This window comes from Acanthochromis polyacanthus, chromosome 9 (assembly GCF_021347895.1).
Source record: "Acanthochromis polyacanthus isolate Apoly-LR-REF ecotype Palm Island chromosome 9, KAUST_Apoly_ChrSc, whole genome shotgun sequence".
Taxonomy (NCBI): domain Eukaryota; kingdom Metazoa; phylum Chordata; class Actinopteri; family Pomacentridae; genus Acanthochromis; species Acanthochromis polyacanthus.
Window position 1 is genome coordinate 36,476,093 of NC_067121.1, and position 20,517 is coordinate 36,496,609.

Here is a 20,517-nt window from a genome sequence, read left to right on the forward strand (position 1 = left end):
TTGACCACTTGCATCGGGTGAAACGGCATTGTCATGTCAGGACCTTTTAAGTTAAAAACAGCTATGTTCTAGCTTGTTGATGGATGGCTGTGAGGACAAAACACAACCTACATCAGAGATGATAGTCAATGTAATGTGAAATCACAGGAAAAAGGAAAAGAAACATCTTGTAATAGCATCTGCAGGCTGTACAGTCTGACGCTACGAGCACCATGGAAGTTGATAACACACTTCCTAGCAACACCGGCTTTCAGTCAACAGATGCCATTTGGAATGCCCACTCAGAAACTCAAAACATTTTTTTTCCAACAAATGTCAAGATATTTAATTTTTTTTCCACAGAAATTTGAAAATGCACAGTAGCTCCCTTCCATAAATAGAGAGAACTATTTCAGTGTAGGCTCCATTATGTCACCAGTGTCAGAAGAAAACAGTTTAAAATGATTTGAATGAGCCCTTTAAAATCACAGATGATCAGGATGTATACATGTAAAGATACAACCATGTATCTACTGTACGAAATGATCTGCTTGTTGCTGGAAGGACTATGGGAGCTGTGGTTTTAAATCTGATCTACTTTCTTCTTTTTCATGTCAAATCTATGGGAGAGCGGGACTCACCACGGGTGTTGCTGGAGAGACGTTTGCGTTGGCTGGTGGAGGTGTTGTGTGGAAGCAGTGTGTTCTGCTGGTGGTTGCTGTCAATGGGACTCGTAGCGATGATGTTGTCCTTGTACTTGTTCATCAGGGCCAACTTGGTGTTGTCACTCACTGTGGACAAGAAGGAGAGGATTATAATTGAAGAAAACCGAGAACGAGAAAAGTTTGGTGTAAGCACCCACTTGGGAAAAATGTGCTGCTTTTGGCTGGATGTAGGGGCGCTTTAAAACCACAACGCAGCAAGCGCAAAGTATAGTAATGCTAAGAAAACACATCCAGCATGTTGTTTACTGGGAGAGAAGTCAAACAGCCAAAATTAAAGAGTCAGAAAAGCTGGCATGAAATTAAAACTTGGAAAAGGGAATAAACGGAGCACACTTAAGTCTTGGAGGATGAAATGATCTATTTCTGTAAATATTAGAAGATCTTCCTGGGAAACAATTAAACCAATACTCTCACAGCGCACAATTTCTGGGATAACATCCCTGCAGGAGTACTTCACCTCAAAAAAATATGTCTTTTTTTATCAGTTACACCTCAAGCATTTTGCTCCGTGGTAGCAGGATTATTTCAGTGATGGCAAAGTCAGCCTGTCCTCCACTTTGGTCCACGCTGATAATTCTGTATAACTATTTAATAGATTTTGATAAAATTCCATTCATGATCCTTAGAGAGCAAATCCTACTGTCTATGGTGCAGAGTACTGGTAAATCTGAGAAAACGAAGATGATGAACATGGTGAACTTAGCTCTCTTAGCAACAACATTTTTGCCCTGCAGTGTGAACATATTAGCATGCTAATGTTAGCATTTAGCTAAAGCATCAAGTATCCTGAAATACATTTTCACAGAGCCCCTAGTAGCCATGTTTCCATATATTTTCAAGTGAATTTAAAGCATTTTTTTTCTGAAATGCTACAAAAAAAGATTTCCATGAATTGCAATGGAGTCCATAAACTCGGATGTGCAGGCTCATCAGCAGGTGATGGGATACGCTATAGTACACGTGGCTCCAATAAAAAGAGTAGAAGAAGCCAGAAACAAAAGCAGATTTGTATCAACCACTAAAAAACACAAAGAAACAAACAAAACTTTAAGAAAAAGAAAACAGCCAATCAGTGGTGTGAGTTAAATGTTCACTCCACCTATTCGTATCGTTTCCATCTTCCATGAAGAGCATTCACTAATTTTAAAAAAAAAGTCTCAACGAAGTGTAAAAACTTTATTGATAAATTGAGAAAGATTTCGATCATTATTTTTTGATGCAATTCTTCAAAATGCACATAAAAGTACATGACGGAAACTATTATAAGTGTTGTCACTTTGCCTTTTTATCTTTAATTACTGAGTAAGTGTGATTGCACAGTCATAGGAGAGAATGGGGCAAATAATAACTAGGAATTATGACAATTTTGATAAATTAACATAAAGATGTCATAGTGGCAGTCATATATTCCCAAATTCAGGTCAGTATATTTATCAGTCAGTGACTCAAATACTACTTGAGGAGCACATTTGTGCAAGTTAGTGCAATCCAAACTACTAAAAATGCAGAAAATGTAATAATAAAACCAATAAAATACGATAAATACATATTGAATACATATTCTGAATTTAAGACTATGTAAACTTTTTGTCAGCTTTACACATTGCGAGTAAGTTCATGAGCAATTTTGGATGTCATTGGGCAGAAGTTAAATCTATACTGTGACAGATCCCTCTTTTGCTGCCAAAACAGCTCTGGTACACTGAGATATGGATTCCACAGACCTCTGAAGGTGTCCTGTGGAATCAGGCACTAAGATGTTAGCAGCAGATTCTTTAAGTCTTGGAAGTTGCGAAGCTGGGCCTCCATAGATCAAACTTCTTTTTCCATCATGCTCTACAGATAGGCAATCAGATTGACATTTTGAGGAATTTGGACACCAAGCCAAAACCTTGAAGTTTAAGCCATGTTTCTCAAACCATTCCTGAACAGCAAAACAGAGCGTATTCTTTTGCTGAAATAGGCCACTGCCAACAGGAAATATCATTGCCATGAGGGGGTGTAGGTGGTCTGAAAGGATGCTTATGTGGGTGGTACATGTCAAAGTAGCTTCCACATAAATGCCAGGACTAAAGGTTTCCTAGAGGAACATTGCACAATGCACCACACCAATGATTCAAACGAGGCCACCGTAGTTCATTGCTCTATCGTAAGTGTTTTCAGTGGTAGACAGGGGTCAATGTGGCCACTATTACTGGTCTGTAGCTACACAGCTCAATATCCAGCAAGCTGTAATGCACTATATGTTCTGACATCTTACTATCATAGCTACTGGTAAGGTCTTTCAGCAGTTGGTGGGATCGAACCACACGAGCCACTCATTCTCCATCAATGAGCCTTTGGCACCCTTGACCTTGTCATCAGCTTACCAGTTGTGCTTCCTTGGCCCCTTTTTTAGGTTCTAACCCCACAAGACTTCCTTTTTTCCCTACTTGGATTCTTACCGTTGTCTATTATTCCAGTTTCTAGCATACTAATTCCAAAAACTCGCTGTTCTCACCCCTTGATAGGTGCCAACATGATTAATGTTATTCATTCTATCTGTCAGTGGTGTGAGCATTATGGTTGGTCAATGTTTATATTGTTAAATTTAAATGAAATTTGTTCCAGCAGCAAAGTACTCATAGTAGTAAGTATACTCCATAATATTACAGTGAAACTAATTTATCATTGACAACCACGAGATAATACTGGCAATATTTTGTCACTTGTTTATATATGCATATTAGTAAAATATTCTAAAAAGAAAAGTCATAGCAGCTAAAAAATATCTGTGTTATTTTAGTCCAAAATCAAATGCCATTTTCTGAGTGACCTCTCCAGTGTTTATATTGTTCAGTATTCTGTGCATGGCCTGCTCTCTGCATCTTCTATTTCTCTAGTTCATCACATTACCCATCTCAAATGCATAATGCACAGGATTACTCCACTTCCATCAGCTCAGGGGTTGGGCTGTTTAGATTTTATAGGAACACTGTGTGAGAGCGCTGTCACCATAAACGATCTCTTGATGAATCCAAGCGGTGAATCTTCCGTTAATTGAAATTCAGAAGGTATACCTGCATCAAAAAGCGCGCCGCTTCATGCAAAAAATTCCCAAAGGAGTGTTGCTCAACTGCAACGTCCACTGATTATGAAAAATAATTCTTGGCAGGTACACAAGCCTTGGGATAATTTCAAGTATGAGGAATAAACTCTTTGAAAGGATGCAGCTCTGATATTTAAATCCAATATATTGTCAGTTAGAGAATTGAAGTTTTTACAGTAACTATAAAAACAAGTACACAGGGTGCCCATTTGGACGCCTTATATGTAGCTATATTATATCCTGCTTTTAAACTGGCAAGGCATTTGCAGACTATGTTTGTGAAAATCCCATTTGTCGTCTACATTCATTTTTGATTAGTGCTACTCACCTGTAAGAGATAATTAAATGTGTTATTTCATGAAAAATCTAATTTACTTCACTTTGTTTCACACTGGAATTACACCAGCTGTTTTACTGTAATTCTACTGTCCTGCACCCTGAGCAACTGTGACCGTTTTATGACTTGTTTTAAATTAAAAATGTAGGGCTGATGAGGAGGAGCAATTATTTTATTGTTAAATAAGTAAAAGCTTTTGCCCTAGTTATTGTTTTAAATGATCAGAAAAGGTTCAGACTCACAAGGAGAGCTTTGCTCCCCCGCTATCCCAACACAGCAAACACAGAACACTACAAGCGCATTAACTAATGTTATGTTGATGCATTATTCAACCATTCTGTCAGCATATCTCAGATTTAATTATTCATACTTGGGTAAAACAATTGTTTGTGGAAGATGCTATGTAGTTTAAAGAGTTAAGCCAGAGATAACTGATTTTCAGCAGCAGAATAATGTCAGTCAGGTGAAGTTGTTGCAAACATGTTAGCTAACAGTTTCCTAGCTACACAACCCAAAGGGACGCACGTTAGCAGTGATTGAGTGTCATGTTTTTGGTCATCCAGTGCTATAGCATATTAAGGAATTACTAGATTTTCTTCACTTACAACAGCATCCTGTTTTGGCTAAAAGTGAAGTCAAGGGAAGTCCCCATACAACCAATAATAAAGCCTGTCAGTGGGCCACACATATTCTCACAGAATGTAAGCTCAGTGCAGTAACTACTGTTTTTCTGGGAGAACACTTTTGCAAAACAATTACCACATAAGATCAAGTACTTCTGACCAACCAGAAAAAAACTGATTGTATAGCAGTTCAAAGATGTTGTATTATTGCCATTGGGAAGTATGAGAATGCATCTGTTTAATATGTTGAAGAAAAAAAAGAGACGTGTTCTTTTTCTTTTAAATCAGACAATGTGTGTATGTCTTGGGTTCAGCTGTGGATTTACTTGAATCTCTTGTTCAGACTCCTAAAGACTGTAGGGATGAAATCTATTTCGGAGAACTCTGGAAACAAGTGGTACAAAATGCTGAACGAAGCAAGACTGACCCAAAACCTGCACCCAAAGGAGCGGAACTAAAGGATGGACATAATGTGATGTCTCAGCTATGTGGGTGTTCTGAGCAGAACAAGAACACTTTACAACACAACTGCACCACACATGCCTATGTTTTGGAATTATCTTATCATCTTTACCGACTCCTAAGAAAAACATAACTTACCAATTCCAGGTTTTACTCAAATGATAGTTATACAGGGTTGTTCAGAAAGAGTGAACCAATTTCATTACGCAATATTTTAATAAGGAAAAGCAACAGAAAACTCCAGCCAAGTATTCTACTCAGAGTCAACTTCTATTTGACGCTTAAGGTCATCAAATGATATCGAATAACAACAGCGATTAACTTAGTGGATCATATGGCTGATGTTTTTTATTACTTTTCCTTATTAAAATATTGCATAATGAAATCGGTTCATTCTTTTTGAATAGGCCTATAAAGCTTTGGTCCCAGACTGGCCATCCCACGAAACTACTTTGGCTCCACTACTGGCTTTGGCTAGAAATAAGATCGACAACAGCAGTGGGACTCCACCAAAACAGTGAAGCTGCAGGGACTAAATAATGAAGTAACAAAAGCACTGCTCAGAGCTGAATGGAACTGCAGGTGATGATTTTCGGTGTCTGTCCTTTCTAGCATTGCACAAACTAATCTAAACTGTTGGAAACGTCATGCCATCTGCTCTATAAGTAAGAAATCCATGTGTTAAAACTACAAATGTGTTAACACACAAAGGAAAAAAAACACTCATTGTTAGCTTTAGAGTTAAAGCTGCATTAGTTGTTTACTTTTGGTCACTTGGGGGCAAGAAAACTGCACAATAGGCTGACAGGCATCCAAACATACTGCCTTAGAGAGCAGCATGCTAATACCTAAGAACGCATCATGAAAAAGAAGAGCAGCTTTAGCATCCGTCTGCCCGTATGTAGCATGAAGTGAATTTCTCAAAGCGTTCTGTGCTGAAAATAGCTGCTGGAGCGCAAATGTTCTCCCTGAGGACATACTGAAAGTAAAGGGGAAAAATGATTTAAAAATCCTACATAAAGCGAAAACAGTTTACAAAAAATATTCTATGAGTTTATGACCACAAGTGACTTTTTCCATATTATGTCAAGTCCATGTGGTTCAATGCTGCTATGAGAGACAGAGTTTAGTGCAGCTTTAAGTTTGTAGACATTTATTATCCACTCTGTCTTTACTGACCTGGCTGTTTGTGCATCAGTCAACTTACCAGGTGCGAGGTCCATATTATTCTTGTCATTACAGCCCTGGAGGGAGTCCAGGGTACGGGTGACTTGGCTGGCAAATTCCTCCCCACCATTCATACACTCCCGCTGCAGATGGTGACGCAGGTCGGTAATGTCGTACTCATACCTGGGGATGAGGATGAAATCAATTAGCATCGCATTACCTTGACTTCTCTGAATTAAAATAAATGTCACAAGCAGCTAACGTGTTCGACGGAGGAGTCCAGATTCCTAAGTGTGACAGAAGGTACTGATAAGGTAGAAAGTTTCAGAAACTTAAGCTTAAAAACTTATTAAACGCTGGATGCTTCAACTACATCAGCCACTTTTTAAATTGCACAAAATTTTAAAAAACAATCACCACACTTATTTTCCTACTCAATAACACACAAACTGGTTGCTGGCATGCGACTGTTTTCAGGGCTAAAGCGTTTCAGAATACAATACGCCACAACCACCACCCCCATCCACCCAAAACCTGCTTGTACCCATCCAGTATCGGTGTCTCCCGGATGCTGAGGGTACCGCTGGAGTTCGGCCCCTGACCCCGGGAGTTCCTTAAGCTCTCCCGGGCCTGGCCTCCCATCAGCACCGACGGGATGTAGTGGATCTCATTAGCCGCCTCGGCGCTGGCGCTCTTCTGGGGCTGAGGGATGCGGCGGCGTTTACACCAGCGCCTGCGAGTGTAGAGGATCAGGACCAAGCACAGGATGGACAGCAGAAGGGCGATCATCCCGCCCTGAGGGGAGGAGGGTGGCATTTAGAGGAGAGAAAAGACAACAAAAAAAAAAAAGAGAGAGAAGAGGGGAGAGAGAAAGAGAGCAGAGAGTCAAAGGCGAGAACAGAGTCACAGGATCTTGCCAAGTAGAATATGGATCAAAGTCAAAGTCGTGATGCTGACAGCACATTTTGAAAGGCTGTAGCTACGATTTAGCCAATAGCGCCTACAGTGTTTTTAAATAAGTGCAGCTCTCATGCTACTGTGCAACCATTTTCACCTTCAAACTAATATACAGCAAAGTTCAGAAGATGGCTCCTGACTGATTTCTACTAATGTAAGGCCAGGTGGAAAGTGTCAGCAGTTATAAATAGTATCCTCACTTAAAGCACTCAGGCAAGAGCCCAGAGCAATAAGCGGCAGTTTACCTAACTGGTTTCGAGGAGGGGCTTGACAACTTGGGAAATACACTTATATACTTTGCTGCTGACAGCTGGATGAGATGATTAATACTGTGCTTGTGTCTCCACATTTGAATGTCTCAAATATGCTGCAAGAGAGGAAATATGGGGAGACGGCTACACTGGCTCTGTGGAAGAATTTATCTCACGTTTAAAAACGTTACATCTCATTTGTTAAATGTATACGAAAGTCTAAAAATCACAAGCTGTGGTTTTCTGGGAGACATGTGCCAAACTATTCTTGGCCAGGTGCAGCATCTTCCTAGAAACCTCACACTGGTGGCTTCGGATCAGAGTACATCTTTCACTACTGGTTGCTTTTTGTTTTCCATCTGGCTTCTGTTTGTTTTGGTTCTGTTTTTTTTTTTTTAGCAAAACTGCCTCTTTTCGGTATATTAACTTAGTCAGAAGAATGTTGTTGTGTATACTAATGATTACTCATAACTGTCTGGATTTTTTTTGCCAGTGTTCTTGCTGTGTGATTTTTGTATGGACGTGCATTGCAGAAACAAAAAACAAACAGCAAATGGACAAATTTGGTACCTCATAATTACCCAGAAAGCAAAATTTTACAGTTCTACAGCATGGGGAGGTCAGTTGAGATGAAGTCGAGGGGAGCTGGATGTGCATTTCAAGTATTCACATGCTTAGTGTGTACGTGTCACTCCGTTCATATACTCTAACACGTTGCAGCATGGGTCAGGATTTGGGTTGAAAATACAGGAATGTTAACTGGATGTGAATCGCTAACTGAAAATGTAGAGGGCAGTGCATCTAAGCATCTTTTACAAAGAAAAAGCAGAGAAAAGGTAGCAAAACACTGGAAAAGTCCTTCTGGTGCAGATTTAAGTGGTTAAACAACATAATGAACACAAAAAAATATATATATATATATATTTTTTTTACTTTAATAAAAATGTATGCAAGATAAAAAAAGTCCCTCGGTCACACATTGACTCATTTATGGGTAATTTAGAGTGTTGTCCTCTTCTGAGTTTGAAGTTTTAAGCAGTAGTGTGATTAATATGAGGCCATTTTGTATGACAATCCTACAATGTAGCAAAAGTCAGAAGAGCATAAGCTCTGCTCAGAGAAAAATAGAAGCCGACCATGACTTTGAGTTAAAGCCCATAGATGTTCTCCATGAAGTGCTGATACCGTATGACTGGGTCAGGTCATGTGACTGCTTTCATTCTGCTCTTTCTCTTTGATTTTAGACAGTCAACAGGGGAAAAAGGGATGCTGTGGCATGTACACCCGCAGAGGTCCACGAGAAGGCGCAAGATGGACAGATGAAGGGCGATGAGGCTGCCCTGAGGACAGGTTAGCAGGGTGGACAGAGACAGAATTGGGAGCGAGTGGAGGGGGGAGTCAAAGAGTGAGAGCAGAAAAGGCGAGAGGCGAGTTGGAGAATCCTGCCAAGAAGCAGGATATGGATCAAAGTCAAAGGCAAGTCAAAAGCACACAGCCGGTGGAAACACAGGAGAGTGAGAGATTGATTGTCAGTTTGAATCTCAGTCCATATATCCTCCATGAAGAAAGGCAATGAGAGCTTCTTGGCAGTTTTGTTCTTAATCTAATGCCATTACTTTCATTTTTAAAGGTTGGTGAAATGATTATGTAGAAATAAAAGATAAGAAAGATGACATGACAGTAATGTGTGACTCAAAGGCAAAATGTCACATGTGCAGTATGAAGCACTTCCTTTTGTCTAATCTGATGCTAGTCAGCACAGCTCAATCAAATACATCAAAATCAGATACATGTGCAATTTGAAACATGTCAAACAGACTTAGGAAAATGTCAAGGTGACAGCACAGAGAGAGGCAGACAGCAGCAATCTGAACACGGAGATGGATTTTAAAAAATGAGCAAATTCTTCCAGGTCAGGAAATTTTACAGCTGGGTCAGTATATAACTGCGGGACTTTTTGTAACATAGTGAACAGGTATCACAGTTGACACTTATGCTGTGTTCAGGCCTAGAATCAACATGGTCGCCTATAACCAATCACAACACGGCATTTTTACAGAAAGATTCTTCTAAAACATTATAAATAGAATTGAGTCAAATTGAAATTGAAAGTTATTTATAAAGATATTGTGGTAAACCTGTTGATATGCGATAAATTCGTCCTTGACTCACACACTACTTTATATTAAATAACTCAGAAAGCCTTGCCAGTCTTTTCTTCAGGAGGAAATGACATCATGTGGAGCAGGTCATGTGATCTGGAATTAACACACTTCCTTGAAAAGTGTTTTTGTAATGAGTAACAATCTGATACAATTTGTTATTTTCCGTATAAAATTTGACATGTTGCCAAAAAAGAAGTATCTGTCATGATTATCTCAACTTAATAAAAAGAACACAATCAAAACTATATTTCAGTCAGCACATTTTATTATTGTTTAGCTAATTAGAAGGTGGTTGTTATTAAATTTGGACAGTTATTTAGTTGATATTTGAGTGATATCCAGTCATTTTTTATTAATAAGTGATTGTTTCCATAATAAATAATTACGGAATCTGTAAAGTGATGATCATAATGAACACTGTTTTTTTTTTTACTTAAAAAAATGAATGCAGGGTATATGCCATGGATGTCAAAAGTCCTTCAATTATATACTGACCCAGGCACAACAGCAAACTGGATAAGTTCTCCTCCCAGCAGGATGTGCACTGATCTTTTTGTTTCTACCATCCAACTTATTATATGCAGTCACATTTGAAGTTATAACAAGCAATACTTTGAATAAAACACTATAATAACAAGGGCTGAGTGAGTGAAACCGATTTTAAAAAAAGAACAAAAGCGAAAAGAAAAAAAATCAATTAGAACTAAACTGTGCGTCAGTTCAGTCAAACAAGTAGAGTTATGGAGAGATAAGCAAAAATGATGAAATGAAAAATGGATTTTAATCAGTGATTTACATAAAACATCCCTTTTCAAACATATTAGGGATTCTGAGGCTGAATATAAATGGGGTTTCAGCTGCTCATGTTAATTTAAATTGGCAACAGTAGAGGCCTATTTGCATAAATTGTTTGCTTAATCTGCACAGTCAAGGACATTAACAAATGACACCATGATATGGGCCACTTGTGCAGTACATCTGCATGCACAGTGGTCAGAGAGAGGGCCTCACTCATTTGGTTTGTCGTGATTACTTTCTAAGTCACTGATGAAGCTTTGATGAGACAGTGGTTGCACTTGAAATGCAATAGTTCCTTTTCATCCGGAAAGGAAACAGAGAAACTGTCTTTTCTCTCCAATGAGTGGAGTGTGCCTTGATATGCAATTAGGTAATATGAAACTTTGTATTTTCGATTTAATCAAAAGTGGGGCACTTAAAGCTGCACAAATCAATACTTCTACATTGAAAAATTGTCAGATTACTTAGTGTATTGTAAAAGGGGTCATTTATAGACAAAGTTGCAGAAAAGAATCATCCAACTCTCCAGTTTTCCTCCCTCTATAGGCCATTTTAGACTATTTCTCCGTTGTGTGTTCCTTATCTATGCCTTCACTTTAGTATCACTTTTCTAATCAATAAAATCTCCAGACATAAGCTGTTTTCAGCAAAAAAAAAAAAAAACTAAAATAAAAGCTCTGATAGGCTTTGCTGTATAGTACCTGCTTGGCACGACAGACAGTGTTAGCAACAACCTTCTGATCATATCGGAGCCTTTAACAGTCAAACAGCCACCAAACATGGTTGTCAGATTAAGAAGGAAATGAAGTGGACATGAGTGGAAAACACTAGTTACATGCTAGAATATTTCTTCCTCTTCATGCTTGCCATTTAAGGGTGATTCCCCAAAGCGTTTTCAATTTAAGTGATGATTTTCTGTGGAGCTGATATGAGGTTTCAGTAGACTGACTTGGACGTATCAATTGGAAGCCTTTCACCGTGTTTTTAGTATAATATTTCCTCTCTGTGTGTCCTTGGACAGCGATTCCTTGTTGAACCGCATTGGAAGAACAGTAACAAAAAACAAAAAAAAGGAGTCAATTTTGAACTAATGTGTCTGTGACTTTGGAAAGCACCCAGTGGATTTGTCCAGCTCAGACTGCTGAAGCCTTGTTAATTTCCCAATTTTGTCTCCCTCTGCTTGCATCAGGAAGGGATCTTTGAATGTCAAGTATGAGGAAGAGGAAAGAACAGCAAGAAAAACCTGGTTGAATGTTCATGTTTTAAGGCAGACTGGAAAAATCCCATACCTTAACAGTAAATAACTCAAAACTTCCCTGTGCACCAGGTTGATTCAGCTTTAAATCTAACGGTGGCTTCAGTTCTTTTGCCTTTTGTGTAATTAGGTCCCATAAGTTTAAAATCCCTTTGACTGCATTTTGGAGTGGTTTTACATCAGCTATACATCAATAAATAGGTTGTTTCTAGCAATATTTAGACATAATCTCAAAAGAAATGTGCAAATGTGACATATCTCAGGTCTGAACACTGAATCTGAATGATATGAGGCAAAAAAGATGTTTTAAAGTTGATTATACATAAAAAAAAAGAATTCTAATATGTCTATGCAGTTTAAAAAGCACTGTGCAAATGTGAATAATCTCAGCCCTGAAAATACTAAAAAATGAAGTCCTGGAAGGAAAATAAAAACAAAAAACAAGCTTTTAATCCTGTAAACACCACTGTTACAAAAATACCACACCGGCTTTATTTTTTTTATTTTTATTTTTTTTGGGGGGGGTGTATTTGGTTGTAGAGGGTTAGACGTAGGTGTGTAAACAAAAGGTTGGTAAGACCTTTACTTCTGGCATAGACAGGAGCAGCTTTGTGTTTTTCAGAGCTTCACATACTGAAACAGCTCATTTTGAAGAGGGTTAAAACCATGGGTTTTACACTACATAGTGAAATTAATCAGTTTTGGGGTTTTTTTTAGGTGGAAAAACTTCACCCACCCCATGTGCTGCCAGAGTCATAAAGAATGGTCTTCAGTGACAGGAACACTGAGGGGTCCTGCAACAGACGGTACACCCCCCATCGAGCCCTGATCTCAACATCATGGAGTCAGTCTGGGATTACATGAAGAGACGGAGCAATAGAAAGTTCTCCAAGAGGCTTAGGCTTTATTCTGCTTAACACACAGTGTATGAAGTCATTAAATAAATAAATTTAAAAAAAACTCTCATTAAATTATTTTGAATACAGCTTTTTACTTTTCGTGCCAAAAACACCTGCATAGTGTTGTAGAACTTAACTAGCCAACAGGCCTCCAATTGAGACATGCAGCATATGTCTGATCTACACATAGATTTGTCCTTCCAAATCCTGTCAAGTAGCTCTTTAATGTATCTCTAAAACATGTATGACTTCCCGTTAACATTCACATTTTCTTTAGATGATGCCATATTTCCAATTAGTCGTTTAATCATATAAAACCATTTTAATAGCGGGATAAGAGTTCAGTTTTCTTTTTGCTGCTATGAACATGGAGAGCAGAGTTGAGCAATGTTTTAATTCAAGTGAGTGTATAAATATCTAAGTATTAAAGCAAGAATTCCATGTTAAGCACCTTGTTGTGTCATTCATCCCTGAGTAAACTAGAACAAGATGTCAACTGCTTCAAATGGCTCTCAATCAAATGCACCTCGCTGACAAATGTAATTCAAACCCATCAACCTGCATTAGCGCCCATGCGTAGACGGGGCTAATACAGGCTATATGGACAAACACTGTTTAACGCCGGGCCTTACTTGGAATCAAAGTGGGGACTAAGTGGACTGTGTTCTCTTATAGAGCCAATAAAACCAAACCACACATCAAAGCATGCAAGCCCTCCAGCCCCATAATCCACTTACTAACGGATGAGGATGATGTTCTACTGGCACCAGCACTCCTTATGACTTACACTCCTGTCATGTAAGTCCTGAATGGGGGGAGAAGACATGGCCTTTCTCAGGCTGACAGAGCAGACATGGTATTCGAGCTGAGCTATCAATCTGTCACTTAGTCTCGGGATGTGAGGCATTAAGATGCAGGAAGGAGGAAAGATCCGGGCTGTCCGACAGCTACAAGATAGCAAAAAGAAGTTTCTTGCTTTCAATATAATAAACTTTATCTTTGCCAAAGGGCCAATGATTGAATTTGGTATCCTGTTACAATACTAACAGCAGAGACTTTTTAAACACTGAATTCTTTCATGTATTCGTTATATGCCAACTCCTGAATCCAGGGGTAACTTTGTCAAAGTATAATATTTAATGCTGACAATGAAAGGAAATGGAAAGAAATTAAAATCGAATCGTGAGGATTTCTTGGCAATAGGCTTTATGATCCGGTGCTGATTCTGACATTGAGAAATGTGAAAGTCACAACCCCATTTCACACGCCACGCCAGGGCTTCTCCGCTGGAAATGAGAATTAATGACAGAACTGGATTTTATCATTTGATTCAATTTGGTGTATTTCATAAAAGCTAATATAGCATGAAGCCATGATAGTTTGACTCCGTGTGTTGATGGGGTATTAATGTGAATTCTATTATGGTTGTAAACGCAGTTGTAATTGTAAAAGTTGGAAATGAAAGAAATATGTTTGATTGAGTGAAGACTTTAAAAAATAACTCATGTTGCACTGTCTCGAAATCCACAGTGTGGACAGTTTTGTATTAGATTATAAGGTAGAATTTTTCATGTTATTTTTATTGAAATCTGGGGAAAATGGGTTCAGCCAATTCATCTGAAAGCTGGAAAGAACTTCCAGCATGCATAGCTATCATTCACAGACAATAAGACGTCTGTTTGCGTGACACAGAGGTATGTGAATGTCAGTAAGTTTACCACTTTGAAAGATCTCAATACGTTGAAAATTGGCTAGTTATTGTCTATGGTTTTCTATTTTTTCTACTAACTTTTGAGTGTGTATTCTCCTGTTTGACATTTGGGGGTTTAAATAAAAGTTAGCAGCACGGATTGGATGATATTTGATGGTGACATTTATGATTTCCTTTTGGAGGAATTCTAATAAATTTATTGACTTTTCAATCAGCTGAACCAAAATTGCAGTACGCAAAATCAACAAAGACACAATAAGCCCTCTGTACTTCATGGGAAGCGCTAATTGACTATGTTACAAGAACTAGAAACAGTTCCTGAGCAGTATGATCATGTTAGCATGCTAATGACAATATTTAGCATTTAGTCCTACAGGATGTAAGTCCAAGATTCATAGCCTTCACTGCATGATGCATGAATATGCAGTAATATGCCACAATATTAATATTTATGTTGCTGGAAGAAAATGATAAAGCAGCTGTACTGATCAACACAGCTACAGCAGAGCAGATATAGTACAAAATCCAATGGCAGTATGATACACTAAAACCCAGTTACAGCTGTGAAAGCATTTCCTAGACACAGTGGAGGTGGTGTAAAACTGGCAATAAAGCTGTTTTACCATAACACAACAATGTAACAGCAAAGCAACTGTAAACTGCATTGTTGTCACTATATTATTATAAAAAATAACTACAATGTCACGTAATGACTATACTTACAACGTGAGATCTGTCTAATTCAGTACAGCAGTTGATTGTTTGACAATGACTGATGTAAAACTTACTTTGCAGTAACAAATCAGAACAGCACATCACAATGTTGGGTGAGAAAAAAAGAAAAATGATGTGTCAAAGTGTTGTTTCTACGACTGTTTCCTTGTTGTGGGAGGAAAGTGAGGAACCAGTGTGCGTTTTTCTCCACCATCATGTTTTGTTTGTTTTTTTATTTTGCAAGCTGGAAATTCTGCACATACTAGGGTCAATATATAATTGAGGGACTTTTGAAGTCCATGGGATATATCTTGTGTGGATTTATGACGTGTCAACAGGTTTACTAAAAATATATCAATAACTTTCAATTTTACTCAATTGTATATATAATATTAAGGAAAATCTTTCTCTATAAATGCCATGTGGTGTTTGGTTATAAGCAGCGATGTTGATTTTAGGCCTGAAAACAGCAAAAATGTCAACCATGATACCTGTAAACTATGTTCCATAAAATCCCACACTTATTTATTGACCCAATAGGCTATAGTGCAGCTGCCACTCAGGATCATGCTAGTTCAAAAGCAAGTAAAAGAAAGCAACATTGACATGATTTACAAGCACATAATGACCCAACTAGGCCATTAAGGTTTTACTGGGGTTAAATTCCAGATGTAAGCCTCTGACACAATGAGCTATAGTATCCCAGCTGTAATGAATAAACCAGCTACACAATACTCCTGTTAACCCATGTTATTGTATCCACAGACAGACCTGCTCTCTGGCTTAAACCAGGCTAGAAAAGGCTGTCTCTATAGGAAAAGAAACCCTGTTGTAATAGTGGGCCTTGTGCTTAGGTGAAAGTTGGATGTTAATATATGTCTAGCAGACCTATGAGTTTACTTTGTTCTGATGTTTACATGTGTAAAACATAAAAAAGAAACTTGCATTCAGAAGTAACGACAGTTTTTATTTTTCTTCAGGGCATTGGAACCAAAGTAAACTGTGATGCTAACATAATTTTGCATAGATGTGCCCAACAAATGTATTGCGTTCACTATTAATAGCCTTATGCTTGCATTGACCATTAAAACAAACAAACAAAAAATCATATTTGTTCTGCATTAGAAGCAATAAAACTCGACTTAAATCACTGGACCTCAGCTCTAGGAGATAAGAGTATGCTGCAGCACACACACCCTCATTCAGATGACTAGGGCATATATGTGTTGTTGAAAAGCCTTTTTGTCTGTTGCATTACTCCTCCTTTTGTGTCACAGTCACCTGTGGAGCAGCATAAAGTTTCCAGATGGCTTCCCATAATATTTCGTATAGTGTTCTGTTTGTATTGATTTGTTGTGGCAGGAGGTTTTGGATGAGATGAAGACCGCCTCTCCTGCATGAGTAAAATACTAATGTTAACATGCCCTTACAAAATGTGGATTTTTTTTATCGCTATGGTTTTCTTGGTGAGTAATATCTAATTCAGACCAACACAATAACACAGATTAAAGTCACGTTCGGAGTCAACACGTAAATCTACCAACAACATCCAACCCTCTTTGACAATGCTCCTCTTGACCAGTATTGAAACCGAAAGCGGGTTGAACATGCATCCCTGGACTCACATCATATATGCATCTGCTGTCTGAAAAACTACTCTGCTATTCATACTGTTAGTGTTTTGCTCAGATAACATCACACTGTGCAATCAATATGTGATTCAATATGTTGTAAGGACCCCATACTGCTTCTTTTTGCTGACATGAGGGAGACGTACAACATCACTTCACTGTCAAATGATTCACAATGATATCATCCCTCAATGACTGCATTACTTCTAAGTTTGATCATTTTGATTAGTTCTTCCAGAAAAAAAATCTCTTTAGAAAGAGCATTTTGCAAATACAGATCCAAGGGTATTAAGAAAAGCTAAAACATTTGTAATCACTGACAATGATACTAATATGATTTCAATGTATCCTGACTGCATAAATATGGTTATAAATGACCCGTGAACACCAACACTTTAACTTTTGACCCATGTCAATTTGCATGTCTGCATTGTGAAAAAAATCCAACTTTCTGACACTGAGAAGAATGGTGCATAACCTCAGCCTCTGTGGACAGCATCAAATAAACAATATTTATTGTCTTTGGTGAAATACTGCTAGATGAATTTTTTCTTTAAAAAGAATACAAGAATATTAGTAACACATTCAAGATAACATTGTTGTGCTCAGCTGGGGTCCCGCATGTTTGGTGTGAATGTGAAAAAATGTGCACAGTCTTGAAGCACAGAGATGGAAGTGTGACGATATGGGGTCATGCTCGTGAAAAAAGGTACTCTGGAGATGACATTTACAGACGGCACCATGAATATTTGTGGATATACCAAAATGCTGGACTCCCAGTATTTATACTCCTAACCTGCAGAGGCTAGACAGAAGAAAAACATTCCACCATGACGACAATTTGAATCATACCGTCATTATCAGCCTAAAGTTTCTTAAGACTGAAAAAGTTCCCACTATGATCTGACCAAGTATGTTGTTGCACTTGAATCCAATAGAGTGCCTTAAAATCATTTTAAAGGGAAAGGCAGAGCACCAAAGAGCACCTAGAAAAGCAATGCGCAATAGCATCATTACCTCCCAATCCATATTATATACCATCAGAATTCACATTACTTACAAAATATTTTCCTCTTTTTTTTCAGCTTCTCGTACAACATTGGCTTTATATTTTCGCTGACATTAAACTTTCCTTTAATCTGGCTGAATGCACAGTAACTTGACACGCTAAACTCCACATTTAGCAGGTTTCTGATGTATATGTATTCATATTCTGAATATCTCTTGGCAAAAAATGTTCAAGGGGCTATCATCCCCAAAGTTCCATCTGCAAAAATCCCAAAACTCATTTTTGCACTTGCTCATGTGTGACTAATTCATTTGGTGGCAGTGAATGAGTGCTAGCAGTTTGCTGTTTTTACAAATATTCTACAAATACTCCGAAAATTAGAAGTGTACGGTAGAATGCAAGGAAAATAATAGCTTATGTGTTCTGCATAAAACCTTATGATATTCAATTACTATTAGTGTGGGGAAGTGAGATGATTACCGAGCTGAGATAAGAAAGAATGTCTTGTCCCCGGGAACAGAACGTCATCCAAATGCAGCAGATAGTCACAGTTTAAACACACAGTACTTTCTCTCAGTTGGAGGAAACTTTTTCCCCCACATACATTTAGACACTTTTATCAGCCCCAGATTTATTATTTTTTTAATATGTAAATCTCAACACTGAAGAAACTGCGGGTCATATTTTGTTTTTAGATCAACTATACAGGACTTTGACGTGCCAATTATACTATCTAGAATGCAACTGCAAAATAAAATGAGCAAGGTCAATGCTTTTAATCTGTTAATTAAATTTGTATAATGTTTACAACTATACCGCTAATAAATATGCATTGAAGTCTGATACAAACATGCATTTGCATTATTTTAAAAGGCCACAGCGTGTCTCTTTCATAACCTTGTTCAAGGATTAAATCAAATGTGGCAATAAAGATATTCCTCTTGTTCCTCTGTGGTGTGACTTGCCATGAAGCAAAATATTTGGAGAGAAGAATGGCAGCAGCTTGAAGAAGAAAAAAACGATAGACGACATTGGTTCTGACACAGCTACTTCAATATTTAGTGTTTTTTTCCATGTTCTCTCTCTCAGTCAGGCTTGTTGGTATAGGAAATTAAATTGGGGCTAAAAGTCCATGGCTCATCTTCTTTTAGTAGAAAGCCGATGTGGTGTCCTACATTTGCAAGGGGACAATAAACCAGCCAAGCAGCATGTAACGTTTCAGCTAACATGCAAGTCCGATTTATTAAAAGCATGCTGTCTGCTTTATAAGACACTGGCCCTGGCTGAAATCCCAACAGAGAGAGGAAATGATTTGATGCTGACGCCATGTGAAGTCTGACGGACCTTTCCCGTTCGCTCACTGAGATGTAGCTTAAGGATACAGGAGCAGAAAGATTATACTGTACCATCACAGGCTTAATGGCTTGATAGTTGGGTTCTGTGTAATTTGTGCTCTATTACTGCAAATAGAATGGAAATGAAAGATGGGAGCGCTGTAAGGACGGCTCAGCTTACATGAAAGCTTCGATGCTTGATCAGAGGAAGAAAAGTAAAGAGGAGCATCCAAGCTCAGAATGCTCACATTTACAGTTAAATCATCAAGTTTAAAGTTATATTAATTGGCCAGGAGAGGTATTAGCATACATTTGGATTTGTGTTTGACTGTGATTTTCATTTTGGCTCTGTTTGGGTGTCCGTTCACTGTTGGGAATAATATTTCTTCAGTGGCTAGATGTTCCACTATGGTCACCAGCTGCTTGGAAGCTTTGTCTGTCTGCTGAATAACGCTAAGTAGGTAGCATACAGTGTGTCTTTGTCAGAGTTATTTTGTGATGGAAACAACTTCTTAGATGGATAGTTTGGAGTGTTTGAAGTGGGACTGTATGAAGTATTAATAATTCACGCATTACCAACAGAAGATGGTAGCCCCAGTTGGGATAATTATGGTACCTCCAAAGAAGTAACGCAAAGAACAGCTGTGGATGGGCAAACGACATATGAGTCACTGAAATGAACTTATCTAAGTTTTAGCTTACAATGTATTTAGAATGTTTCCGTCTCTTTACCTTGCTGTTTACAAAGCCCTTTCCAGTGGGGAACTAAAACAGTTATATTACTTTCTTCAAAGCTACCAGCTTCCACTGACAAAAACAGTCATTTTGCTGTGGATAAAACAGTCTACTTCTGCCACAGTCAGATTGTTTGTGTTATTGCATGGCTTTGGTGTTTTGGATATTAGTGCCGATCCAAACTAAACTGTAAAAATACCAAAGACGAACAGTGGTACACCAGCAAATCCCATATTCCAAAAGATAAGTTACTGGAGTCTGTTGGCTTTAAAGATAACACAAAGCAATATAAAAGCCTCAGTTTCCCATTAGAAAGGTAAAGTAGTGAAAATATTCTGAACATATGATGTGTTTCCACTGATAGTGATCTTTTAAACAGGGTCTTTTTAGATGTTAAATATAGATGTTACTGCTGAATAAGTTCACAATAGTACATCACTTGGCTTGAGTGCAAGTTCTACTTTCTGCTCCTACAAACCCCTCTATTATAGGTGATGCGCTGATGATTGATAAGTACCTCATACAGCCCCACTTAAAAGACAATGAACTATCCCTTTACAAGCAAGGGGGATAAAAGGGTAAAACTGATATTGTAGACAGAAACTGTAGGTTTTCATGAAAAGTGTGTGGATTCGTAATTATAACTTTCAGACCTGCACAGATCACACTTGTGCAGT

At 38.2% G+C, this 20,517-nt stretch overlaps 1 protein-coding gene across 5 annotated transcripts in view; it reads right to left on the reverse strand.

Annotated features, from left to right (window-relative positions):
* The window catches only part of astn1 (astrotactin 1), a 452,360-nt gene that overhangs the window by 333,609 nt on the left and 98,234 nt on the right, over positions 1-20,517 (reverse strand). For all 5 annotated transcript variants that reach the window (XM_051953294.1, XM_051953293.1, XM_051953292.1 and 2 more), the window contains exons 3-5: positions 6,926-7,176; positions 6,422-6,564; positions 621-770 (exon numbers count right to left, since the gene is read on the reverse strand). In XM_051953294.1, coding sequence (XP_051809254.1) covers positions 621-770; positions 6,422-6,564; positions 6,926-7,176 — 544 coding nt within the window. The remainder of the gene's footprint in view (positions 1-620; positions 771-6,421; positions 6,565-6,925; positions 7,177-20,517) is intronic.